The sequence below is a fragment of the Piliocolobus tephrosceles genome, chromosome 10 (genome assembly GCF_002776525.5).
Source record: "Piliocolobus tephrosceles isolate RC106 chromosome 10, ASM277652v3, whole genome shotgun sequence".
NCBI lineage: Eukaryota > Metazoa > Chordata > Mammalia > Primates > Cercopithecidae > Piliocolobus > Piliocolobus tephrosceles.
The window spans coordinates 68929504-68956822 of record NC_045443.1 but is presented as its reverse complement, the minus strand read 5'-3'; the positions used below and the strand labels follow the sequence as shown (position 1 = coordinate 68956822).

Sequence of the window (27319 nt, the reverse complement as noted above, 5' to 3'; positions counted from 1 at the left end):
ACAGTCAGGTATTTCTAAATAAATTCAGTATACGCTGGGTTGCAATGTAAAATATAAATCTTAGTATGGAATTTTGGAAAGCTGATGATCTAGTTGACTTCAAAATTTTTTTTTTTTTTTTAGCAAGCTTCAAAACCGAAAGTACCTCCAAAATCTGAAAAAGAAAATGATCCTTTGCGAACACCGGAGGCTTTGCCTGAAGAAAAGAAGATTGAATATAGATTGTTAAAGGAAGAGATTGCCAAGTAAGTGTAATTTTATGTAATTTACATTAAAAGTATGTGATGTTTTCAAAACTTCTCTTACAGGGTTCGTTGGCACTGGGAAATGAGTGATGATAGTTTTATCCAAGATACAGAGTTAATGTTTTATAACTCACACGGAAGAGGGAGCTGGATGGTCATACATAGACTTGAATAGAGTGATGTGCTGAGACATAACCAGCTTAGAAGAAAGATGAAAACTCTCAAAGAGAAGGACTGCACTATCAACTTTGAGTGTTAACTTGGGTCATGCATATTGGTCATCATTTTTATTATTAGTCGGTGTGATTAATATTGTTACTGCATGAAATAGAATACGTTTTAAAATTAGTTTAAGTTTATTCTTGGGTATAATGCATATATCCTTTTTGATAATTTTAGCCGTGAGAAACAGCGTTTGATTAAATCAGATCAGCTGAAGACAAGTTCATCATCTCCAGCAAACTCTGATGTGGAAATTGATGGTATTGGCAGGATAGCAATGGTTACTAAGCAGGTTACAGATGCAGAATCAAAACTGAAAAAACATAGGTGAGCCTTGTTATCTTCACATATCTAATTGTTCCTGTAGTAGAGAAATATATTTTTGTGGCATATGTTATTAATAAGCATACTGTAGAATTATACATTTTCTCATTTAAACTTTGTAGAATATAGAAGTCTGTCATTTTGTTGAATGATACTACATTTACATAAAGTAATGAAATTAATGTTTAAATAAAAATACCAGCCAGGCGCGGTGGCTCATTCCTATAATCATAGCACTTTGGTAGGCTGAGGTGGGTGGATCACTTGAGGTCAGGAATTTGAGACCAGCCTGGCCAACATGGTGTGAAACCCTGTCTCTACTAAAAATACAAAAAAAATTAGCCAGACATGGTAGTGCATGCCTGTAATCCCAGCTACTTGGGAGGCTGAGGTGAGAAAATCGCTTGAACCGGGGAAATGTGTTCCCACCGCACCTGGCCCAACATTGAATATTTACTATAAGTTTTCAACAGTAATTGACATTACCTCAAGCTTAAATGGGTTGTTTTTTTTTAAGAGATCAGCCTCATAGTTACTATTATCAGTGCAGCAGTGTTACTTTAAATACCTGTGTGATGAATATAAAAATATTCATCCCTTTAAATTTTTATCTGTGTCTCATTGTAGATGCATTTTTAAAAATTGTGCTACTACTTTGAAAATTTTTTATTCTGACAGTGTTAGTCTGCTCTTGTAGGGAAACATTAACAAGAATTTTGTTATTTCTCATTTAGGATTCTCTTGATGAAAGATGAATCTGTTTTAAAGAATCTTGTGCAGCAAGAGGCCAAGAAGAAAGAATCTGTTAGAAATGCTGAAGCAAAGATTACAAAACTTACAGAACAGCTTCAAGCAACTGAAAAAATTCTTAATGTTAACAGAATGTTTTTGAAGAAGCTTCAGGAACAAGTAATTATTTTAAAATACTCTAGTCTCCCATTTACTACACATTTTTATAGGCCAAATTTTCTGTAAGACAAACCACCATATACGAAAGCCAGCAAAATATGTGTAACCTATAGTTTCTCATTGATAAATAATATTGGAATATTTTTATTTTCAGTTGAATAAAGCTGCGGTATTTGAAAAGAAGAAATTTCCTGTTTTAAGGTTTTCATTTACATTTTCAGGATTATTCTATATTTTCAGATTCACAGAGTTCAACAGCGTGTTACAATTAAGAAAGCTTTGACTCTAAAATATGGAGAAGAGCTTGCTCGGGCAAAGGCAGTGGCCAGTAAAGAAATAGGAAAACGTAAACTGGAACAAGATCGCTTTGGGGTGAGTTTTTTATAGAAATATTTTACTTTTAGAAAGCAGAAAGTTTTTATGATAGTTTTAAGGGTAAGATGTATATATGAAGTAACTCTTTGCTATAAATTCCAAGAGATTAAGATTAAAGCTTTGTTTTTAAATGACATCCACATTTTTGGATGCCTACTTTATTATTTTGTCTTGACTTTGTTTTTTTCGTAAGTCATAGATTAACTAGCAAAACTTTTGGCTACTTATGTTAAACTCTGTTTTATTCTCCATATTGATTTAGTTTTGGAATGTTAGCATTGTATGGTGGGGATAGCACAATTATCTTGCCAGAAGTTGTTTATAAAATCACAGTGATGTAAAGTATTTATATCATTTTTCTCCCTTAGCCAAACAAAATGATGAGACTGGACGGTTCTCCAGTATCAAGTCCAAGAAAGCATTCAGCAGAACTAATTGCTATGGAGAAAAGACGGTTACAAAAGCTGGAATATGAATATGCCCTGAAAATTCAAAAATTAAAAGAAGCCCGGGCCCTTAAAGCAAAGGAACAACAAAATATCTCTCCGGTTGTGGAAGAGGAACCTGAATTTTCTTTACCTCAACCCTCACTTCATGATCTGACCCAAGATAAATTAACCCTGGACACTGAAGAAAATGATGTTGATGATGAAATTTTGTCTGGTTCAAGCAGAGAGCGAAGAAGATCCTTTTTAGAATCCAATTATTTTACTAAACCTAACCTTAAGCACACTGATACCACTAACAAAGAATGCATAAACAAGCTTAATAAAAATACGGTAGAAAAACCAGAACTTTTTCTAGGGTTAAAAATTGGTGAATTGCAAAAATTATATTCAAAAGCTGACAGCCTAAAACAGCTGATTTTAAAAACCACCACAGGCATGACAGAGAAGGTTTTGCATGGTCAGGTAATTGAACATTTCATGTTTTCTCTAAAATCTGGAATTCACCCCAGCCTTATTTGCCTTACAGAATTATTATTTTCTTTTGCAGGAGATTTCTGTAGATGTGGATTTTGTCACAGCACAAAGTAAAACAATGGAAGTGAAGCCATGTCCTTTTAGACCCTACCATAGTCCTCTTCTAGTTTTTAAGTCCTACAGGTATAAAAGAAAGATTCAATAAGCTTGAATTTCAGGATTTCTCTTTGGTTTTTAATATTTTACCTTGAATATTTGATGATAATGAAAAAGCAGTTGAATCATTGCTCTCGATAACCAGACTTACCCTTTTAAGGAACATAAAAATTAAGTGTCCTGCTGTTGGGCTCAAACCACACTCTTGGATTTATCAATTTGTATCAAATTCCAGTTTCTGGCTATTGATAGAAATGTGGAAAATTTTAGATTTCTGTTTGCTAGGGATTTTAGGAAAAATAATTGGAGTCTTAGAGGTTTTTTTAATTTTTGATTTTTAATTTTACTGTTATTCAGTGTAAGAAGTGCATTGGCCAGACTTCAGAGTATTTAGATGTTTTCAAATGATTAACTTTGTGGGTCCCCCAAAGTTTTTAGACATTTAAAAGTTGTGAGAATGTTAAAGGGTTGCATGTTTTTATCTGAAAATTGTAAAGCACCTTCCAGGTAATACAGACTTTTTCCAGATTTTCTTGTCTTAGCTGGTGATGTGTGTAAGAAATACCAGTATTATATAGTATTTTATCATGTGGTGAGAAACTACTTTTAGAATACAAGGTTTTTTCTATTTCACCTGTTTTATGTTCTTGGTAAGAGGCTCGTTTCTATCACTTGATATTCTGGGTCTTTTCTCGAATTAATTTTGACATTAATTTAATTAGATAAAAACCTCATAAATAGTATGGAAATTTTAACTTGAAAAAGAAAAACTAAAGTTTTCTTAGTTTTCTGAGGAATATTAATTGGGCATAATATACCTGTTCACTCTTTTCACCTTAGATTTAGTCCATACTATCGAACCAAGGAAAAACTTCCCCTGAGCTCAATATCATACAGTAATATGATTGAACCAGATCAGTGTTTCTGCCGTTTTGATTTAACAGGAACATGTAATGATGATGATTGTCAGTGGTGAGTAGTTTTTGTGAACCTTCTGTAATTTGAAAAACGGTCTTATTTGCTTAACTTTGATATGTACATGATTATCTTTTCTGTGTTTTTTTATCTTAGGCAGCATATACAAGACTATACCCTTAGCCGAAAACAATTATTCCAGGACATTCTGTCATATAATCTGTCTTTGATTGGTTGTGCAGAGACAAGTACTAGTGAAGAAATTACTGCTGCAGCAGGTTTTTAAAGATTTCTTATTCTCTCTCAAATGAAAATTGAATTTAGGCAACTTAAAAATTATATGTTTAGTTGTTGAAATTGTAAAATACTTATTATAATTCAGTGTGTTTACCTATAATGCTTTATCTAGATTTGCTGTATCCAGTATAATTAAGGTAAAAATTTACCTCCTCTGTTATACTAGCCACATTTCAAGTACCCAATGGCCACGTGTGGCAAGTGCATGCCAGCACAGATTTAAGACATTTCCAACATTGCAGAAAGTTCTTTGGACAGAGCTCATTTAGATATTTAGTTCCATTTATTTAAAAGAAAATATTAAGCTGTTTGCATAGAAACTTTCCTGTTTTTAACATAGGACCCTATTTTTACTTACTGTTTTCAAAAATAGAAGAAGGCTGGAAATTACGATGGCTGTTGTTTCCAATTCTATAATGAAATAAGACTTCATACACTTTGTAGAAAGCAGAGATTACTGTCACACATTGTGAGCAAATATTATTAAGCTTTTTCTCAGATTTGGTGCCAAGTAATAAACCTTAAGCTACAAATCTTTTGAAAGTAAATGAAATAATAATTACTAAATTTGGTGTTATCACAGCCCAGAGTGATTGTAATGCCACTGAATCTATTTTATTGCTCCCAAATTGGGACTTTAACTTAATTACTTAGTTTATTTCAGGAACTATTTTTTTTTTTAAGCCCAAATTGGGTATATGATGTGGTAGGATTTGCTATAGTAAAGATAATACAGGCTTTGCCCTTTCAAATGCCATAGGTGTTATTGACCAGTACCATATACTCGCCTTTAATTCTTAAACGAGTTCACGTCATACATTTTAATTATCCTAGTCTCTAATTGATATTTGTCATGAAGATTGCTTTGCATGTATTTCAGAAAAATACATTGAGAAACTTTTTGGAGTAAACAAAGATCGAATGTCAATGGACCAGATGGCTGTTCTCCTTGTTAGCAATATCAATGAAAGTAAAGGTCATAGTAAGTACATATATAAGAGTGTGTGTGTGTGTGTGTGTGTGTGTATGTGTGTGTGTGTACTGCATCTCTTTCTGAAAAGGACTTTTTAGTTTCTGTATGACAGATTTTGTTGGTATTATGTTCTTAATATAAAATACATATCATTTCAGGCTGGGTGCGGTGGCTCACGCCTGTAATCCCAGCACTTTGGGAGGCCTAGGCGGGCTGATCACTTGAGGTTAGGAGTTTGAGACCAGCCTGGCCAACATGGCGAAACCCCGTCTCTACTAAAATTATAAAAAGTAACCGGGTGGTGGTAGCGTGTGCCTGCAGCCTCAACTACTTGGTAGGCTGAGGCAAGAGAATCACTTGAACCCAAGAGGCGGAGGTTGCAGTGAGCAGAGATGGCGCCACTGCACTCCAGCCTGGGTGACAGAGCGAGACTTCTGTGTCCAAAAAAAAAAAAAAATACATACCATTTTTAAGATGGAGTGAATGTAGTTCTTTTCAAATATTGAATATCCTTCAAAATGTTTAAAAAAAAAAAACACTAGTTATGTCATTAACAATCTTCTCCTATCTACTTTAGCTCCTCCATTTACAACCTACAAAGATAAAAGAAAGTGGAAGCCAAAGTTTTGGAGAAAACCTATTTCGGATAATAGCTTCAGTAGTGATGAGGAACAGTCTACAGGACCAATTAAGTATGGTAAGAAGTTATGTAATTTAAGATCCAGAAATATTAAATTGTGGTGTTCCATCTTTATTTAACACTTTGCTAATCCTTTGGTGTATCAGCCTGCCTAGTTAAAAAAAATTTTTTGTAAAAACGATGCCATTGGGTTTTTAGGCAATACAGTTAATTCACTGTGCAGGATTGCCTCTGAAATTGCAGGATATTTGTGTTCATGGCTTCTCTCCAGTAAATGCAAGCAGTACTGCTTAGTAAATAATTATGACTGCTTCAGATATTTCCAAACATACATTATTTGTCTGGGAAGGTAGCTTCCATTTGAGAACCACTGCCTAGCCTGTGTCCTCCTTACGGGCAGGTGTTCTATTTTACTTCATCTTTGAATATGTTTTCTGACATGCAGAAGGCTCAAAAAATGAGAATGAACAAATGATAGATGAACTAATGAACAGAATAATGTATGAATGAGTGCCTGTATGTTTGGCACATTTTACTTTCTAATTTCAAGTTTGCATTATTTGTGAATTAGCAAGTATCCAAGAGATGAATACTATTATATACTTATTTACACTAATGTAACACTTTTTTTCTAGTTTAGATATAGTAAAATAATCTTTATAAAGTATGACTTTTAATTTCTTAATTATAATTTGCAATTTAACAAATGTGAATTCATTTGATAATAATGAAAAAGCAGTTGAATCATGGTTACTGATAAGTCGACTGAAAAGGTAATGTCACTTAGCCTTAAAATAGTAGAGGCCTAATTACTCCTTTTGTTCTGGTGTAATCTTTAATAGCTCCTCTTTCCACTCAGAAGAGTCCTGGTTTGGGCGATAGATTATGTCATAGCTCTACCTTAAAGCTATGAGCTAGTACATATCATTAGAATCTAGGTTTTTAAGTTATTTTAAAGATGAGAACAATTGTTTTCTTTTTCTTGCATCTGTGGACTAAAGAAAATATGAAGCTAATAACACTTTTTTTTTTAAATAGCTTTCCACCCAGAGAACCAAATAAATGTTCCAGCTCTGGATACAGTTGTCACTCCAGATGATGTCAGATACTTTACAAATGAGACTGATGACATCGCTAATTTAGAAGCAAGTGTGCTTGAAAATCCTTCTCATGTACAACTTTGGCTCAAGCTTGCGTACAAGTACTTGAATCAAAATGAGGGGTAGGTCAGCTTCAAATCTTTGTGTAAACAGTTGCACATTTATATTTTTATGTTTGAGGTTTTTTTTTTACCTATGGTAATCAGTTAGGTTTCTTTCCTAGTATCAATGGAGTCTTTGTTTTTTGACAAAGCCAAAAGCATTTTATTGTTTAAAAGCTATTAGACAAGTTTAAGATTAGATCTTGAGTTTGTGTGCATGGCTCAGTGTATGGGTAATAAATTATACTAAAGTTTTTTACTCCAGTAGGCTCTTATTTCAAAGTAGGATTAGTTAAAACAGTAAATTCTGACTGGTGGAATGATTGGTTATTTTTTTTAAAAAAATCGTAGTCATAGTTTTTAAATAAAATTATGATAAAATAATGGTGGAACAGGTTAAATTTTGTTAATTTGTAATGGATATTTAAAGCTTATCTGAGAACCTCCAAATTATGATGAATTTTCTTCTTGTCTCTGTGTCATATTAAATTATATGTATTTAAATAAGGTAAATAGTAATAACTTATACAACCAATAGTTTGTATTGCAAATGGCATCTTCTAACTTCTTGGTAGTATAAATAAGCCAAGAACAGTCTTTTCATAATTATAACTTTATAGTTACAATAATTCAAGGGTTTTTGTTTTTTTTTTTTTTTACACATTTCTTTGAAATATTTGACCATCTTAAAAGCTTTTAAATAAAGCAGTGCTGCAGAGTGCTAATAAACCCACACATGCCTGGATGTGTTGCTTATTTAACTTTCCTGTGTGTCATTTCCATGTTAATGGGATAAGTACAGTGTTTTCTTTTCTGACTCATTTACTGAGTGAAGGCCAAAAGAACCGTACATTATTTTATGAATAGGATCATGAGAAAGAATTATCTTCTCCAAGAGATAGCAAGCCCTTGACCGTTGAAAAGAACTATTATACTGAAAGCTTTGATATTTTGTACTTGCAGTAGCTGGCCTTGAGAGAGAGTCGTTTAACTTTTCCCATTCTTGAACAGTGTAAATCATAAAAGGTGTTGCTGAATATGGACATAAAGCACATTTGAAGTTGATAATCTTAGTGGTTTTATAACACTGTACTTTTGTCTGTGGTAAATGCTTACTGAACATTCACTTAAAACATTGTTGAGTCTGTGGAAAATCAGAAATTTTCAGACACGTGATTTAAAATCTTAATCTAGTACCCTTTTCATAAGTGATCCTGGCTTCTTGGTAAATTCTAATAAAAATGGAATTTTAAAATTGATTCATTGTATTAGCCCTGTTTAAATTTTCAAGCAGGTTCTAAAAAGCATTCCCACCTTTTCTTTTATATATACAGGGAGTGCTCAGAATCCTTGGATTCTGCTTTAAACGTTCTGGCGCGAGCATTGGAAAATAACAAAGATAATCCAGAAATTTGGTGCCATTACCTCAGATTGTTCTCAAAAAGAGGAACCAAGGACGAGGTGCAGGAAATGTGTGAAACAGCTGTTGAATATGCTCCAGATTATCAAAGCTTTTGGACTGTGAGTAGAAAAGATAACGTACATGTGCGTGTGTGTGTGTGCGTGTGTGTGTAATCCTTTGGATCATCTTAAATATTGATATGTAGCTTAATAGAGCATATGCCTTATCTGAATATGGATATAATAACCTTACTTTCAGTTTCTTGTAACCACAAAGCCACTTCTGGATCAGAATTTAGACTAAGCAAGAAGAAAATATTTATTGAAGCAGTGATTTTTTGTTGTTGTTAACTTTATTAGTAAAGAAAAAATGTAAAATTATTAAAAATTTCACACTTACCTATATTTACACAGTTTTAGCTTGGGCAAAGTTAAGTGTAGCTTTTGCAAAACACCTGAAAAAATTGTTTCTTTTAAATTTATCTTAAATTGCCTCTATAAAATTATAATGACTGCCAGGAAACATTTTTGTCTTTTTATTATTTGTTTCCATGCTTATAGAAATAATCCCAATCTGTAATTCACACTAATATCTAAAGTTGCCAAGCTAAAAACATGTGATTGAGAAAAAGTGGCCTCTTCTTCTTTCTCCAAGAGAATGAGATGGTTTTTTTGGCTGTCAGTTTTTGAGACAGGGTCTTACTATGTCACCCAGGCTGGAGTACAGTAGTGCAGTCATGACTTACTGCAGCCTCTACCTCCTGGACCCAAGCGATTCTCCTACCTCAGCCTCCTGAGTAGCTGGGGCCACACATGGGTGCTACCATGCCTGGATAGTTTTTAGATTTTTTTGTAGAGATGGGTTCTTGCTCTGTTGCCCAGACTGGTCTTGAACTCTTGGGCTCATGCAATCCTCCTGCCTGGGCCTCCCGAAGTGCTGGGACTAAAGATGTGAGCCACCATGCCCAGCCAAGAATGGGATGTTTTTTACCCAGACTTAAAATTATAATTGATCCACTTGAGAAGTAAAATAAATATTCACCTGAACTTTTATCACCTGAACTTGGGAGCCATTAGTTTCAGATAAATTTTTAAATAAGTCTGTTGCTGTCAGATCTGTCATTTACTTCCAACTGAAGTTGTGAACCTGATAGATTTAGATAACATGATACCCCTTAATAAACTTCCTACTCTATTTCTTATTCTTTGAACGTAGGTACTGAACAGATTTAGATAGTAAAGGATGCTTGTTTTTTTTTTTTCTTTTTTAAAACCTAGAGCATTGTACCAAAGTGAATGCTGTTGATCACCACAAGATTTTATAGGGTGTAGAATATTCAAAAGTTGTAATATTTTTCTTTGAAGTTGTTTGGTCTTTAATGTATTTTGTCATGCATTTCCTTTCTTTTTTAAAAAATCTTTTTTGAGACGGAGTCTCACTGTGTCACCTAGGCTGGATTGCAATGGTGCGATATTGGCTCACTGCAACTTCCGCCTCCCAGGTTGAAGCGGTCCTCCTGCCTAAGCCTCCAAAGTAACTGGGACTACAGGCATGCACCACCGAGCCTGGCCAAGTTTTGTATTTTTAGTACAGATGGAGTTTCACCATATTGGCCAGGCTGGTCTCAAACTCACGTGATCCACCCACCTTGGCCGCCCTAAGTGCTGGGATTATAGGCGTGAGCCACTGTGCCCAGCATATTTCTAATATAAACCTATTCTCAAAACCTTTATGTAGTCACACACCTAAGCAACACAAATCATATGTGATAATAAATGTGAACTTTGGATATTCATCCTGATCTTGCTGCGATTTACCTTTTAAATTAGGGAAAAGAGAAATGAAATTGCTTCAGTGATGACTATAAGAGTATATCTGTATTGTTTTAGTTTTCATCTGATTCCACTTTTCGATATGTGATAGAAGAGGGAGTCTAGATTGTAGTACTAGAAGATGGATTTATACATTTTTACAATTATCCTTTTTGCAGAAGTTGAAGATTTACTATGAGATGGTTTTTTAATGAAATGTGAAAAGTCTGTAGTTTTGGTTTATTCCTGTAAGGCAAGATTAATAATATAAAGGCCCTTTGGGCAGTTTTTACACCTAGAAAGCACCTTTGAAGAGAAGGATTACGTATGTGAGAGAATGTTGGAGTTTCTAATGGGAGCAGCCAAGCGGGAAACATCCAATATTTTGTCCTTTCAGCTTTTAGAGGCTCTTTTGTTTAGAGTTCAACTGCACATATTTACTGGAAGATGCCAAAGTGCACTGGCAATTTTACAGGTAAGCACTTGTTACAGCATTTAATTGCATTTTGTAGAAAAAGTTTAAAAGGTCTACACCGTTATCCATAGCATTATTTAATGGTTGAAAGCACAAGATTTGGATTTGAATCCTTGTTTTTCCACTTACTGCTAAGTCATGTGACATTGGGTAAGTCTATGACTTTATTTCCTCATTTGCCTGATGGGTGTAGTATCTTTTTTTATAAGATACTAATAAGTAGAGTTTTTATAAGGTTTCAATGAAAGTATTTTATGTTAAGTATCCACAGATAAACTTCAAGATTCAAGCCATAAGGAAAAAAAATCAGTCTGATGAAAATAATCTATATGAGTGTGGTTTAAAAAAATTTTTTTCTTTTTACTGTTTTGTCTTTGTCTTACCAGATTTTAAGTATCAGGACACTTAAGATGTACCAACAAATGTGACCTTTTTATTATTTCATAAACTTTAGCATGGTAAAAATTATGTTTATCTGGTATTGACATCTCTAATTAATTTTTTTATCAAAAAATTTTAAATTTTTCCTAGAATGCATTGAAATCTGCTAATGATGGAATAGTTGCTGAATACCTTAAAACAAGTGATAGATGTTTGGCATGGTTGGCCTACATACATCTTATTGAATTTAACATTCTCCCTTCAAAATTTTATGATCCATCTAATGATAATCCTTCAAGAATTGTTAACACAGAATCATTTGTAATGCCATGGCAAGCAGTTCAAGATGTAAAGACTAATCCTGACATGTTGTTAGCAGTTTTTGAAGGTAAGTATAAAGTTTATAAATTGTAATATCAACTATTATATTATAACATCAGTGTTTAGAACATTAAGTACCCATTGTGATTCTCCATAATTAAGTGGAACAAATTGATATCTCTATATTGCAAGTTTTAGTTTCATAATTTATAAGGCAGATTAAGTATTGAATCTGAGAAGATGGACACTGGCATCTTTGAAAACCAATAGCTGCATGATATTACATTATCTTTCTGATTGTGGCAAAGAGTATCTGTTAAATGTGTAGAGAAAATAAATTATGTAAGTTTGATGAATTGATTAAATCAGAGAACTAGGCACCTTTTTTTTTTTTAGCAGTCCATTAAGGTGGAAGTTTAAAGATTTGTATTTATTCAACCAATTAATATTTTCTCCATCAGTCAGTGAGGTTGGTTGCTTCTCTATATTAAATGATAGGCCTGTTGTGGAACACATTAAAAGATGTAAAACCTGTTCCTAAAAGAAGTGTATAGCCTAGTCAGAAGATAAAATCTATACATTTGTCATAATTAAACATACAAGGTCATATAACTGTGTGTTAGTATATAGTCTAAACTGTATGCTACATAAAAGAGACTAGGGCCGGGCACAGTGGCTGATGCCTGTAATCCCAGCCAAGGAGGCGTAGGCAGATCACCTGAGGTCAGGAGTTCAAGACCAGCCTGGCCAACATGGTGAATCCCCATCTCTACTAAAAGTACAAAATTTAGCCGGGCATGGTGATGCACGCCTGTATTCCCAGCTACTCAGGAGGCTGAGGCACAAGAATTGCTTGAACCAGGAGGCGAAGTTTGCAGTGAGCTGAGATCATGCCGTTGTACTCCATCCTGGACAACAGAGTGAGACTCAGTTTCAAAAAAAAAGAGACTAGGATCTGTGATTTATAGAATTATTTGATACTGGCCATAAACCCAAAGGGAAGAGATTATTATAGATTGGCATGATAAAGGAAGTCTTCATAGAAGAATGGGGACCTGGAGCTTCAATAGCCATTGAAGCATGGCTATCAATATGACAAAGTGGGTCTCCTCAGAGATGGGGGTGGACCCTTGTCTTATTTATCATTTTACTCCTAAGGGCCTGTAAGGATGTGTGGCAAAATATTAAGTGCTTATTAAATGCTTGTTAAATACCCAGTGAAGGAAGTAAAGAAAAAAAAGGACATTACTGTCAGGGGAGTTAAACAAAAAGCAACAGGTAGATGGGAATTTATGCAATGGATTTGAAGTGTGATTGGGAAAAGGGATAGGTCTTATCAAACTGAGAGTTCTGTGCTGGACAATCGTAGTGATTAAGCCTGATAAGTAGAATGATACTTGGTTTTTTAAGAACCTTGAAAATGTGGTAGACTTGATGGCAGTAGAGGTTCTTTAAGAAAGAATGTGCTTGAAGAGAAATTACACCAATGGTAGGAAAACTAACCAGCAGCTGATGGCAATAACTGAAGTACAAGAAAAGTATCCTGGGAAGGAGGATATTAGAGACGTTTTAAGTTATCACATAGAAATACGTGGGGGTGAGGTGGGGGGAGGTGGAGGCGGGTTGCAGATTAAATGTCAGGGAAGAGGAGAAGGAGTAATGAAAGATTTCAGAGTTTTGAGACTGGGAAAAGGAAAGTGTCATTAGTAGAAAACTGGTACCAAAGTTGGGAAGACTGATTTTGATGGTAGGAGTAGTAGTTGTGATTGTAATTGGTCATTCAAGTGGAAATGATTGTTGGCGGTAGGAAATAAGGAAGTGGACCTTGGCCGTGGTGCCTCACATCTAAAAATCCCAGCATTTGGTAATCTGCTGAGGCAGGTGGATCACCTGAGGTCAGGAGTTTGAGACCAGCCTGGCCAACATGGTGAAACCCCATCTCTACTAAAAATACAAAAATTAGTCGGGCATGGTGGTGTGTGTGCCTGTAATCCCAACTACTCGGGAGGCTGAGGCAGGATAATTGCCTGAACCCAGGAGGCAGAGGTTGCAGTGAGCTGAGATTGTGCCACTGCACTCCAGCCTGGGCAACGGCGCAAGACTCTGTTTCAATAAAAAAGGAAGTGGATCTTACTTGGACAATTATCAATACATAAGTGGATTTGAGTGTTATTCACATAGAAGTTACTGTGTTACAGAATGCTTTACAGTTTTTATAATGTGCTTTTGAAGTAAATTATGCAGTAGTTGAGGCTATGGGATATTTTCTCTGAGGAAATGAGATTTAAGAGCATAACAGTAAGGAGTAAAAGGGACAGTGGAGTCATTAAAATGGGAATAAGAGGAAATTTAAACAATCTCTTGGAAGCAGAGGCAAGAAGAAATTAAGAAGAAGGGGAAGAACACTGTCAAATGTTAAATAAAATGAAGGTAGAGGTGAGCTTTTATGTTTGGTTAGATATGAGTCCTTATAAGTGAACTTCAAGAGTGTAGTTTCAAAGTGATTGCATTCACTTTTAAACTCCACGGATCTGGGAAGTTGTGGTACCATTGGGTAAGGAGGAAATGGTCACAGCTGTGCAAAGTAAAACATTGTACCATTTAGTAAGTAGCAACAAGATCAAGAAAGAACTCTTTACAAGGGGAAAGTGTGTTTTGATGGAGTAAGGAAAGGATCTAGTTTGGAGAGACATTCAAATGGCTGTGGGGCAGCAGGGAAAGACTTCCTTTGCAGTTGTCAGGGAAAGAGGAAAAGATAATTTATTCTATAATTTTTTTTTTGAGATGGGTTTTAAAGAATTTAGGATAATTACAACAGAGATACTTATTTAAATGAAAACACTGATAGATGCAAAAGCTCATATGGAATGACTTTATTCTTACCAGGAAAGTTGAGGAAAAGTTGAAAGGAATTGAATTTTAGGATTTTGGAGATTGCTTGAATAACTTCCTTTGAGTAAAAGCCAGAAGCTCAGTAAAGGTGAATAAGATGATGGATGGGTAATCAAAGGGAGGGGTCATCTTTTCCCATTGGCCTCTAGGAGTTGAAGTAACACAGTCAAATATTTCATTTTTATGGTTGACATGATTCATGTTGTGATGTTTTTGGGTAGATGCGGTGAAAGCTTGCACAGATGAGAGCCTTACTGTTGAGGAAAGAATAGAGGCCTGCCTTCCACTTTACACAAACATGATTGCTCTGCACCAACTCCTGGAGAGGTACAACTTAATTGCCAAGCAGCTAACCTTGTATTAAAAAGTGATCTTTTCATGTCTTTAGCCTTTTTGTTTTTGTTTTTGTTAAGGTATGAGGCTGCAATGGAGCTTTGTAAATCTTTACTGGAATCATGTCCCATTAACTGCCAGTTACTGGAAGCCCTCGTTGCATTATATTTGAAAACAAATCAGTATGACAAAGCCAGAGCATTGTGGCTTACTGCATTTGAAAAAAATCCTCAGAATGCAGAGGTTTTTTATCATATGTGCAAATTCTTCATCTTACAGGTAAAAAATAATGCATAATTCTTAAATATGATGCTTTTATATTTCAAATTTCCCTGTCAGCACCAGGAAGTGTTTCCTGGTCCTTTTACCCTTTGCAAGGGTTCCTTCTCTCTCTGCCATAGTACTACCTTAACACTTACTACAGTGCATTGTAATTTTATTCCTAGCTACTTTAATATATGCTATACTAAACTTCTTGAAGGCAAGGAACATGTTTACTCATATTTGCAGCCCAATGCCTACCACAGTGCTAGATGGCTAATATGTAATTGGTGGATGAAATGTGAGCCTATAGTAGTATTAGAGGTTAAGCTGTTTAATCGTTAATGGAACTTAATTCAGAGAGTAAAATATAATAACAGTTTTCTGAGTATGTCTCAAACTCATCCCCTCTGCCCCTTACCCACCCAAGAAACTGAATCTAATGAGTACTTTTTTAAGGCTTTTTTTCTCCCTTGTGACATTTTAATTAAACATTGTAAGCCTGATATATATCTCCCTCCCTCTTTTTAAAATAGAATCGAGGCGATAATCTTCTTCCATTTTTGCGGAAATTTATTGCATCCTTCTTTAAACCGGGGTTTGAGAAGTATAATAACTTGGATCTGTTTCGGTAAGTTGTAGAATTCTTAGTTTGTAGAGGAATGAGAGCACAGTTCAGTAGAAAGATTACAATTTTTTTCTTATATGATTACATTTTAGACTGACTTTTTAGTACATGAATACCCACTTAACAGAATACTTGAAACAGAGTAAATAGAACAATAAAAATGGAGGCAAGATGGAAAATTCTTTAACATTCTTTGGGTTAAACACACTATACAAAGTAAGGCATATATTATAACCATAGTAACTCATTCTTTTACTTTATTGTTATTGTTGTTAATTTTAGTACTGAATATTATAGCACTTAGTTATCCCAAGGCAATCTCAGTGATTTTTTACAAAATGTATTTTCAATCAAAGTTAATATAAATAATATGCCTTTTTCTTTTTTTAATTCTGAAGAGAACTACTCTAGCCCCTGATATGTCATGGAGTAAGAAGTTTCAGAGCATCCTTTTCTCAACCATTAATTTCTTAATAGCTCATATAGAGCTGTACTTACTGTCTTTCCTGAGAGTTCCTATTCCAACAATAAGAGGTCGTGGCAGGTTTTGAATAATGATTTTTTGGGGAGGAGCCTCTTAAAATTATCTTTCCTTTGTCCTCCTCATCTCTTTATGTGGTTAGCAAACTTTTTTCTTAAGAGCCAGAAAGTAAATATTTTAGGTTAGCAGGCCATGTAGCCATGTAGTCTATTACCACTACTCTACTATGTTGCTTTATTGAGAAATCAGCCATAGATGAAATGTAAATGAATGGTTATGACTGTTCCAGTACAGCTGTTTACAAAAATAGGCATGGTTTGCTGATCCTAAGTTAAAGCAGCATCAAAAGGAAAATATTTTATCATGACATACTCTATTTTGTATTAGGAAGAACTGAGAGAAGAAAGACCTAAGCTGAATATCTCCCAAAAAAATTTATTGTAGAAAATACAGATGAGTGAAAATAGAATCTTAAAGCCCAAATTTTGTTAAGTAAATGATCTATCCAACCTAGACCTTGTTTTTTGTTTTTTGTTTTTTTTTTAAATTTTATTTTAAGAGATGGAATCTCCCAGGCTGGAGTGCTATGGTGCGATCTCACCTCATTGCAACCCTCCGTCTCCCAGGTTCAAGCAGTTCTCCGGTCTCAGCCTCCGGAGTAGCTGGGATTACAGGCGCACACCCCACACACCCGGCTAATTTTTTGTATTTTAGTAGAGACAGATTTCACCGTGTTACCCAGGATGGTCTCGAACTCGTGAGCTCAGGCAATCCGCCTGCCTTAGCCTCCCAAAGTGCTAGAATTACAGCTGTGAGCCACTGTGCCCGGCCCACCCTGGAACTTTTTGTGAACATGGCAGTTTTATTTGAGATTTGGGGACACTATTCCCTTCCAGACTTGAGTCTTTATATATGTTCTCTTATGGTAGCAATTTATTGCCATAGCGATTTTAGTGCCCTTCCCAAAGGACCCTTCTTTTTGCTCTGTTATGTCTATATTAATATTTACAAATAATCACAAATGAAATCTAAATGCAAATTAATAGAAAATAATTAAACTTCTATAAGGAATTTAGAGGTTTTTCAGCTTCTCCATACTCAATTTCTTCCTCATTTAAATTAGTTTACTGTAACATCTCAAGCTGAGACAAAGGACTAATTCAAGGCTGAACCAAGCTCTTTAGAGATGGCTGGTTCTGGTCTTCCCTTGGGCATGGAGATAATTGGTTTAGTTTAAAAGAAAATGCTACCAATTTCTGCCTTGGTAACTAATCAAAGATCTTCAGATCTTCTTGATGCCAGCTTAATAAGGCAGAATAAATAAGCATCAATAAAAATTTGAAAATGAGTTGTCTCCAAATATATTCTCATTACTAAGTCATCTTTATTAAATTATTTTGTGGCAATAGTCATAATTCACTGAGAATTAAGAGAAAAAGGTATTCTGTTTATAGCTTATTTAGACAATAATGAAAGCCTTGTTTACACAACGATTGTGCATTTCTGTTAATTTAGAAAGTCTTTTTCATCAGATATTAGGAGAATGACGATAGATGAGATAATTTTTGGCCTTGCCATACTTACTGTATATTGATACAAGTGTTTAAAATTTATAAATTGTCGATGTTTATTAATAGGAGAAATCTGCTCTTAATTGGTTCAAAATACTTTAAAAATTTCATGAGTAGAAATTGTTAAGCAAAATACTTAGCACTGTAATTTTTACCTGGAATTGAATCAACTCTCTATGTGACATTTAGTATAAAGATGACAGGCAGAAGGAACTAGATAGGTAATTTTCATGTGTTTCAAGTCAATTTGAAGATTAAGTAGATAGCTAGAAAAATTAATTTGGGGATATCATTTACTTTACTAAAGTTAAACTAGGGATTATAGTCTTAAGTAGATTAGATTTGAAGTTATCTCTTCTGACCATCTCAGTTTTCAGTGAGGATGTTAAGGGATTAACTCACGGTAATGTACCTTGTCTTGGCAAAGTCAGGATGATAACCTGACTTCTAGATGTTCTATTTCTTCTCTTTCTTATGTTTGCCCCTGATGCAGCCTGTCTAATTCATTAAGACTTGTCCCCTTGCAGTTATTTAAAAATTTAAGACAAATAGTTATACTAGATTGTCATTTTTGTGATCAGTGTATTTCCTTTAAAAATGTTGTTCTTAAGGATGGTGGTACCTTACACACAGATTAAAATACATTGGAAGGAAAGTGGACTTAGTCCAGTAGAATTCTTTACTGATTGACTTTTTAGAGTTACTGGGATCGACTTACAATCCTAGTAAGTTTTGTGGTTTTTCAAGAAGGGGCTATAATTTGTAGTATTTCCCAACCTTATTTGATCATAGATCTCTTTTGACAGGTACCTTATGGGCTAATGTGTTATAGAATACACTTTTATATCATGTCTAAACTTAAATGGGTTGTATGTGTGTATGGCTGTATGTGAGAGAGACTACTTTCAGACATAAGGTTTAGTAAATCCTCTTTTTTTAAAGAAAGGGTCTCACTCTTTAACATGGGCTGGAGCACAGTGTTGTGATCTCAGCTCACTGCAATCTCTGCCTCCTGAGTTCAAGCTCTTCTCCCACCTCAGCCCGGGAGTAGCTGGGACTACAGGCATGCACCACCACGCCTGGCTAATTTTTGTATTTTTTGTAGAGATCTTGGGGTTTCACCCAAGTTGTTAGCCAGGCTGATCTTGAACTCCTGACCTTGAGTAGTCCACCTACCTGGGCCTCCCAAAGTGCTGGGATTACGGGTGTGAGCCACAGCCCCAGGCCTTGTAAATCTTTTTTTAACAAGAAAGTACAGATTTCATTGGAAAATTTCGGATACTTGGTAGACTCATTTGTTCTTTTTAAACTAGGTTTAAATTAGAGGATTATGGGGTTTCGTTTAATCTTGGGGATAGAATAAAAAATTCATTTTAGGAGGAGAGTTTTTCATATAGGTATAAAATAATAAAATTGTGGCCAGGCACAGTGGCTCATGCCTGTAATCCCAGCACTTTGGGAGGTTGAGGCATGTGAATTACTTGAAGCCAGGAGTTCAAGACCAGCCTGGCCAACATGGTGAAACACCGTCTCTATTACAAATGCAAAAATTAGCTGGGCGTGGTGGTGCATGCCTGTAGTCCCAGCTACTCAGGAAGCTAAAACATGAGAATCACTTGAACCTGGGAAGTGGAGGCTGCAATGAGCCGAGATTGTGCCACTGCACTCCAGCCTGGGCGACAGAGCGAAACTCTTGTCTCAAAGACAAACAAACAAAAAAAAACATTGTGAGTAACATGTAATCCTAGAGATGTGACCAAAGAGGTATGGTATGCATATGAAAAGAAAGTCTCGTTGCTTTCTAAAAAATATTTAAATGAAATTTAAGTGAAACTAACGATTTTAAAAAATACGTGTATAATTCATGTGTGTATAGGCATAATTTAAAACAATACTTGGTTTTTTTTCAGGTATCTTTTAAATATTCCAGGACCAATTGACATTCCATCTCGTTTATGTAAAGGGAATTTTGATGATGATATGTTTAACCACCAAGTTCCTTATTTGTGGCTGATTTACTGGTGAGACATCCACTGTGGAGAGATATTGCATACTAGGCCTGCATTTGCTGTTTATTATTGAATTACACTTTGTGTTTCTTATAATTAACTTGATGTTAAAGTCATTGAAGCACAATTGAAGAGATGCTAAGGTTTACTATATACTAGAGAAGAAAGGTCAAAAGAAGGATTCTATTGTAATAACATCTGTAATGTTTAAAATCCTTTGTCATTCCTTCACCCGATAGAATTGAATGATAGACATGTTTTCCTTATTTTTTAAACAGCCTTTGTCATCCTCTTCAATCAAGTATTAAAGAGACAGTGGAGGCATATGAGGCAGCATTAGGGGTGGCCATGAGGTGTGATATAGTACAGAAGATATGGATGGAGTAAGTTTAATTTTTCTTGATAAGAATGGGATTTGGGGATAAAGGGGTATGGTTGGGAAAGGGGTGACCAGCTTTCTTGGTGAGAGAACTACTGGCTTAGTTATTCTAAATTACGATATTTTTCTTTTGGCAGTTATCTTGTCTTTGCGAATAATAGAGCTGCTGGATCCAGAAACAGAGTTCAAGAATTCAAATTTTTTACTGATTTAGTGAATAGATGTTTGGTTACAGTCCCTGCCCGATACCCCATTCCTTTTAGCAGTGCTGATTACTGGTCCAACTATGAATTTCATAATAGGGTAAGAACTCAAAACTTTTTTCTTTAGATGTTTGTATAAAACAAAGAGACTTTAAAAATGATAGCAAAACTCCTGTTTTATATCAAGAGAGCTTTTTCTAGGACTACTTTCTTAACATTCACTATTATTCTTGACCATGTTTCTTATCTATTTAGAGTCTAGCAATAGAACCCTTTGAGGCTCAATTAAAATGTGCATTAATTATGTTATAGTTACGAAAATTTAACATTTGAAGCAAAATAGAAGGGATATTAAGGTGTAATGCGTATTAATGAAAAAACACATCAAATCAAAGATTCTATTGTAATACCTGTAATGTTTTGCTTGAGTAGTTGAAAATTCTACTGAATGAAAAATTTAGTAACTTCAAAATAAGTAAGAATGGGCTTATGTGTTGTAGCTGCTCTTTTTGTAAATATTTTGTCAAGCAAATATAGCTATACATAAGGCATAAGAAAGTTTAAAATTAGGTGCTGCATATAATTCTAAAAGTAGAATCTAAAGATAGTTTTGTGATTACCTTTTTAAAAAATTTTTTTTCAGGCACTACTTTTATTCAGCGCATTATAGGCTAAAAAGCTCCTTGCTAAAGCTCATTGTAGACTAAAACATATATATGTTTTGTTTATTTATTTTTGGTGGGGTGGTTTTGTTGCTAATCAGGATAACCAATTATTATGCTTGTACTTCTATGCCATTCTTTATCCCAGGATCTCAAACCACTTTATGGACATTAAGTCATTTACACACGGGCATTCCATGAGCAAGATGTGGCAGGTATTATTAGCCCTATGACTTGCCGAGCTATACAGCAAGTAAAGGTAGACTCAGGAATGAAAACCCGGACTCCTGGCTTCTTGTCAGTGTTCTGCCCATGGTTCTCATCACTAGACCATATTTCCTAATTCATATTTGGAAAGTCACTAATAAAATTAATGGTAGGAACTGTAACTCACAACATCATACATTACTATAATTTATACATCCATATCTTAAAGACCATTTTGGTTTTCATGTTAAAACACATAGGTAATTGGATTTCATATTTTGGTTGCATTCATTTTTCGCCCCCCTCAACCTTTACAGGTTATTTTCTTTTATTTGAGCTGTGTTCCAAAGACCCAGCATTCCAAAACCTTGGAACGGTTTTGTTCAATTATGCCAGCTAATTCTGGACTTGCATTGAGGTAAGAAAAAGTAACATTCTTTTGGTTCTCTGCCTAATGGAATAGGCTCTTCATATAAAATTATTCTTGAAAACTTGATAAAAATAGTCTGTTGTTCCATTATGTCCTTATGAATATATACTACTTAATTTCAGAGTTGTTAAGCCAATATTTAGCTCTTCATTCAAAAGTCAGTGTAAAAATTCTGGTCGCTTCAGAAAACTTCAAGTTACAAAGGGGCACGTAATTCCATTCAAGTAAAGTTCATCTGTGTTTCCTAAACACACACCATCTGTCCTTAGTATGTGCATTATAAGCAGTAAGCTTGTTTTCCATGGCAAGGGAATATTATTTAAGAGGTTTTCATATTTTCACATAGGTCAGTTGCTGTCAAATATTGGCAAACATTAGAATCTCCTGGGATGCTCATTTACAATGTAGATTCCTGACCTTGAGCCCTCACACCACATTTTTGAAGCACTGATTAGGGATTTCATATATTCAATCAGAACGAGATTTCTTAGCCTTTCTTTGTACTTTCTCTGCTCTGATACAGCAAACCCACTTTCATCCACAAGAATTATGCTTTTTAATTCAAAAAGATACCCTGCACGCTAATGCATTGGCTTCCACTTGTACAGTCATTCCCACTGCATCAGTTGTATCTTATCGTTTTATGGATCATAAGATGCCTAAAATATTTATAAAATGTTCCCTTATGTTTTAAAGGATTTACATTTCATTTAGCATGTATGTGGGGAAAATCGTATAAAAGTTTAAAAACTACAGTTGAGACAAACATAATGGTAGTATTTTACAATTTTCTTAGCAAGCCTGCCCATCTGTAGAAGCTCATTACAGAAATGTTAATTATGAAACACCTTTGATAAAATGTGAAATAGAAAATGTCGTATTTTGACATAATTTTCTATTGTGATAAGCATTTTAGAATGTAGGTAGTTTACTTGTTTATTTTGTTGGTAAATCCCTACCTCTGTGTTTTGATACTTATTTCCTCTGGTCATCCCTGTTCTTTTTTTCCAGGAGAATAGAGAACTTTAATAGTTACTATACATGCATTTTAGTTCAAGAAATATTCAAGATTGATCATACTCTAAGAAAGAAAAATACCAGGAAATTGCATTAGTATCAAGCCATTAGTTTAAAAAAAATTTGGGATGGGAAATAGGGACTCTTATTTGGAGGGAATGCTTTCATGTCCTATAGAAATACATGCACCTTAGTGTAGTTTGGTAAGATGAGCATAGATCTTGACTTGACCTCTTCATAGTTTGCACATTCCTGTCCCAGGGGAATTTTTGTAAGAGACATTCTGAAATATTTGCTGGGTAGCCTTTATGGAATTTAATCAAGATTTATACTTAATCATTGTGCTCATAGAGCACATTTGGGGTTCCCTACACTTACAATGCTTTGTTCATTTTCCTGAATGTACTTTACAGGTTACTTCAACATGAATGGGAAGAAAGCAATGTTCAGATTCTGAAACTTCAAGCCAAGATGTTTACATATAATATCCCAACATGCCTGGCCACCTGGAAAATGTAATGCAACAATCATGTACATGTTTTTATAGCTATTGCTTTTATTTATAAGGTTTGCTCCAGACAGGTAAATCTGAAATGACATCTATATATATATGTATTTTTTTTTTTCTTTTTTTCCTGGACAGATTGCTGTTCTTAATTTAGATTTGTTTTTAGCATTTACTGAGGTTTAATGAGAGTGAGTACTCATTAAGAATTGCCTCTAAAAGCAAAAAGCATAGACTTTTAATTTTCTTTGAAGGAGGACATTTAAGTAACAGTACTGTTATCAAACAAATCTGCTACAGTCATTTTAAGACCGCCTCTTTTGAAATGTGGTGTGTCTACCCTGTTATAGTCTGATTTCTTCTTTCTTTTAAAGGTGTTAGTGCTAGGTATTTTTGACTAGTAATTATGAGGTGTTTTGTTTTTGTTTTTGTTTTTGTTTCCTCCCGTGAACGTTATTTATGTTCAAAACACTGGTCTGCCTAAAAATTGTTGAATTTTTCTTTTCACTATAGTTTTCCTCCTTGGAAGTTTAGCCTGTTAACTTTCAGGAGGTTTTGTACTCAGATTCCCACAGTCAGTATTCTGCCAGTGGTGGTGGTTCATTTTGTTCAAAGATATGTAAATTTTTCTTTTCCTTTTTCTGTATTCCTTTTTTTTTTTCTTAGAGCCATTGCTGCTGAGATTGTTCTAAAGGGACAAAGAGAGGTAAGCCATGGTTGAATCTCAGATGGGTCACTTTTAAAAACTTTTTCTGTCCCTTTTGTTGACTTCTCAATTTAAAAGAATTAAAGCACAGAAGTTAACATTTCATGCACGCTAAGAACCAGGTGGGGAAACAAAAGTAGTTAACATTTTAAGAGCACCAAATATTTGGAAACTCCAAAACTCAGCATAACCATTTTGTCTCAGATGTTACTGTGAATTACCATTCTTTAAACAGATTAGGATTATGAAGGTGTTTTTCATTATATTTTCTGATGTAATTGTGTGTATGTCTATCTTACAGGTCCACCGTTTATATCAGAGAGCCTTACAGAAGTTACCTCTTTGTGCATCACTGTGGAAAGATGTAATGCTTTTTATCTTTTATTTTATCTCGATGTTTTCCTGTAAATTTTCTGCATGTGCCATATCCATTGATGTGGTAATGCTCAAACTCTAGCTAAGTCTTACTTCTGTGCTTCCCTGTCTTTTACAGCAACTCTTGTTTGAAGCATCAGAAGGAGGTAAAACTGATAACCTGAGAAAACTAGTTTCCAAGTGCCAAGAGATTGGAGTCAGCCTAAATGAGCTCTTAAATTTAAACAGTAACAAAACAGAAAGCAAGAATCACTGAACACTGGGTGCAGTCAGTTCTAAGTCCTTATAATAATTGCCAAAATTATTTGAATGATTCTTCAAGATTAGGCTGATCCCTGGCTAAGGTCTGTGTAAGGCAGACAAGCATTATTGATCATATCAAGTTCCCTACAATGTCCTGTCCTCAAAACCGGAAGCAATGAACATGATCCTCTTCGGTTGGATAAATGAACTTCCTGTTTGGCCTGCTTCTAGGCCCTGCCAGATTCTCATAACATCATATACGTAAGTATAGTTCCTCAAAGTGACTGACATTTATTTTAATTTTGCCTTGTTTTTGTTTTTTATTTTCTCCCCCATTCCTTTATTTTGTGTTATTCCTGACTCACTTGACACTCTCTGATGCCTGAGAGATTCCTGTTTGGGATTTAATATCCAGGGCTGTGTTTACAGTAAAAAAAGCAGGCAGTCCCTTTTAGTTTTTCCTTTTTAAATTTTTTTGAGATTCTTCATTTCAGGATTTAAAACTATAGCAGTCCATCTTAAGGAAAGTGTAACTGCCATGGCCACAAGTCTGCTAGTTGCACTTGAATGCTCTATCAGGGTGGTTTATTGCCCTTTCTACGTTCTGGACTCCTTGCCGAGACTGTTTAACTTGAAGATTAAAGAAACTATTGCAAATGCCAGTGCATCAGAACCTAAGAGTGGTCAAATATTATGTGCAATTTTTTTGTAAAGAAATTTTAATTTATAATAAAGTTTAACAGTTTAAAGAACAGTTAATATTTGAACTGCTTTGTATTGAAATACTACTTTGTAGTATTAAAATTGTTTATATATTTTTTAATATAAGTTAACTTTCTAAAAACTCTTGCTGTCTTTATTCACTTTTCACACTGGTGGGAAAGGGTCAAAGTCGGAGATAAAGATATTTACCATAACTTATAGCAATACTTTTTTATCTTGAAACTGCTTTCCCATTAAAAAAAAAAAAATTTAATGATTTCTTAATTCATGAGAAGATGGATACTGTTGTGAGGACAGTGAACAGAGAGGTTTGCACTACCATTAAATTCCTTGTTCTCAAATTCACAGTGTTTAGAAGGTGCCTCCCAACTGTAGTTTGAATGATTTGCCTAGTGACATGCCATCTTACGTTGAGTATCAGTGTGATTGAATGCAAAGGAGACCTTGCTTTTTATTTTGTTTTCAGTTTATATTTGGTTGTTTTAACCTTGGCAGGAAAAATGTTAATGACACACACAAACCACCACAAATCTGGTCTTAACAACTTGCTCTTGAACTGTTAGAGGCAGAGCAGCAACCCCATGAAATACCAGGCAAACTTGTACATGTTTACATTTGTATAATGCTCACTAACAATAGAACCATATTTTGAGTCCCTATTTTGTGCCTACTAGACAGGGCGATTTGGCTAGTAAGTGCTGTTTGATGGGGTCAAGAATGGAATCCATTTGTCTAGTGTCTTTCATTTAATCAAAAAGAAAGCTGGAGGCTTACTGGTTTTTCCCTAAAATCAAAAAAATGTGGGTGGAAGGTAGTAATCCCAGAGGAATAGTTATCTATCTACTCACTATGCATTTAACTTTATATAACTTTGAAAGCTTTTCCTGCTCTGATTTTTTTGAAAATAGTTGTTAGGTTTTTAATAAAATATTTCCAGTGTGTGCCTCCATAGTGTAACAGTTTTTAATGTTAACTGAAATGTCTCAGTAGTTTTTAGGAGACAGTGCTAAGCTTGAACTTGTATTGCATTAACAGTTCCATCAGCAGTAACTATTTTGTCTCTGTCTCTTTTTTTTTTAATGAGTTCTTTGCAGTGGTGTATGTAGAACTCTACTCAGTGCATGCAGTCACAGGGTCCATCCATGGAGGCTGTACACTAACAACTCTAGGGATGGCCATTCACATGTTCTGCACAGTCATGTAGGAATAGGCCCTGTTTCCTCTTTGATCCATTGTCATATTGCTATTTAAAGGTATCTTATACAAATGATACTGCCTTAAAGATAAATTCTCATATCATCTTTTCTTCCTGTCAGTTTGTAAACTCACTTTAACCTTCACGTTAAAAAAAAATCACACACACTGCTTAAGGGTGAGGTATATGTTCCTGTCCTCCTTCCGTTATCAGTTTTACTTTTTTTTTCTTAATGAAGTGCTTTCAGTACATGATAATTAAAGTATTAAGCAAATTTGGGTTAAAGTTTGTATGGTTATTGCAGAAACATGAGTATAAAAATATTTAACATACTGTGTGACTAAAGTCTTTTGGACAGAGAAAAGACTAGTCATTGAGAACTGCAGTCCCTTGTATCTGCCACCCCTGCTGGGGGACAAAACATGCTAACAAAAGAGGCCTTTTTAAGCTGTGGGATTTTATCTCTGATGAAGGAAATGGAGTGGTAGATTATGATGTATTTTTATGTGTTTTCGTTCATTTTAGAGAACAGCCTAATATTTCTATTTGCCTTTTAACGGAAAGTGGACCTTGTAACATTGTTTTTCACTCGATTATCTAAGGCGGTTTGCTTTCAATTAAAGGGTGTATAAACCTACATCATAAAGTAAGCAAGAATCTCCAGGTGCAACATCTAAGAGCTAAAGGCACTAAGCAGACAAGAAAAAAGTGATTAAGACTGACAACAAATGTAGAGGGACTTTATTGAAGATTGTAGTTCAAATATTTATTTTTCAAGGTTGTTGAAAAGGTAGGAACATGTGGCTAGAATACAAACAGGGCCAATATTCTTGGTTAAAGCTGTCATGTGTTCACAGATAAGTCCTAATTTCCTCAGGTCTGCTTTCATGTCTGTATGTTAACATTAATGTGAGGGAAGAATGGGGAAA

The 27319-nt window shown here is 34.7% G+C and overlaps 1 protein-coding gene across 1 annotated transcript in view; it reads left to right on the top strand.

Moving 5' to 3' along the window:
• ZFC3H1 (zinc finger C3H1-type containing) overlaps positions 1-25316 on the top strand; it is a 53814-nt gene extending 28498 nt beyond the window's left edge. Inside the window, exons 11-35 of the mRNA XM_023226510.2 lie at positions 124-245; positions 645-794; positions 1526-1700; positions 1941-2072; positions 2444-2986; positions 3072-3181; positions 3995-4126; positions 4226-4347; positions 5247-5348; positions 5917-6036; positions 7018-7201; positions 8515-8701; positions 10680-10868; positions 11400-11637; positions 14684-14789; positions 14876-15074; positions 15593-15687; positions 19647-19757; positions 20024-20128; positions 20262-20427; positions 21514-21614; positions 23057-23158; positions 23815-23854; positions 24156-24218; positions 24348-25316. Coding sequence (XP_023082278.1) covers positions 124-245; positions 645-794; positions 1526-1700; positions 1941-2072; positions 2444-2986; positions 3072-3181; positions 3995-4126; positions 4226-4347; positions 5247-5348; positions 5917-6036; positions 7018-7201; positions 8515-8701; positions 10680-10868; positions 11400-11637; positions 14684-14789; positions 14876-15074; positions 15593-15687; positions 19647-19757; positions 20024-20128; positions 20262-20427; positions 21514-21614; positions 23057-23158; positions 23815-23854; positions 24156-24218; positions 24348-24485 — 3732 coding nt within the window. The 3' untranslated portion in view covers positions 24486-25316. The remainder of the gene's footprint in view (positions 1-123; positions 246-644; positions 795-1525; positions 1701-1940; positions 2073-2443; positions 2987-3071; positions 3182-3994; positions 4127-4225; positions 4348-5246; positions 5349-5916; positions 6037-7017; positions 7202-8514; positions 8702-10679; positions 10869-11399; positions 11638-14683; positions 14790-14875; positions 15075-15592; positions 15688-19646; positions 19758-20023; positions 20129-20261; positions 20428-21513; positions 21615-23056; positions 23159-23814; positions 23855-24155; positions 24219-24347) is intronic.
• Positions 25317-27319: the final 2003 nt, after the last annotated feature.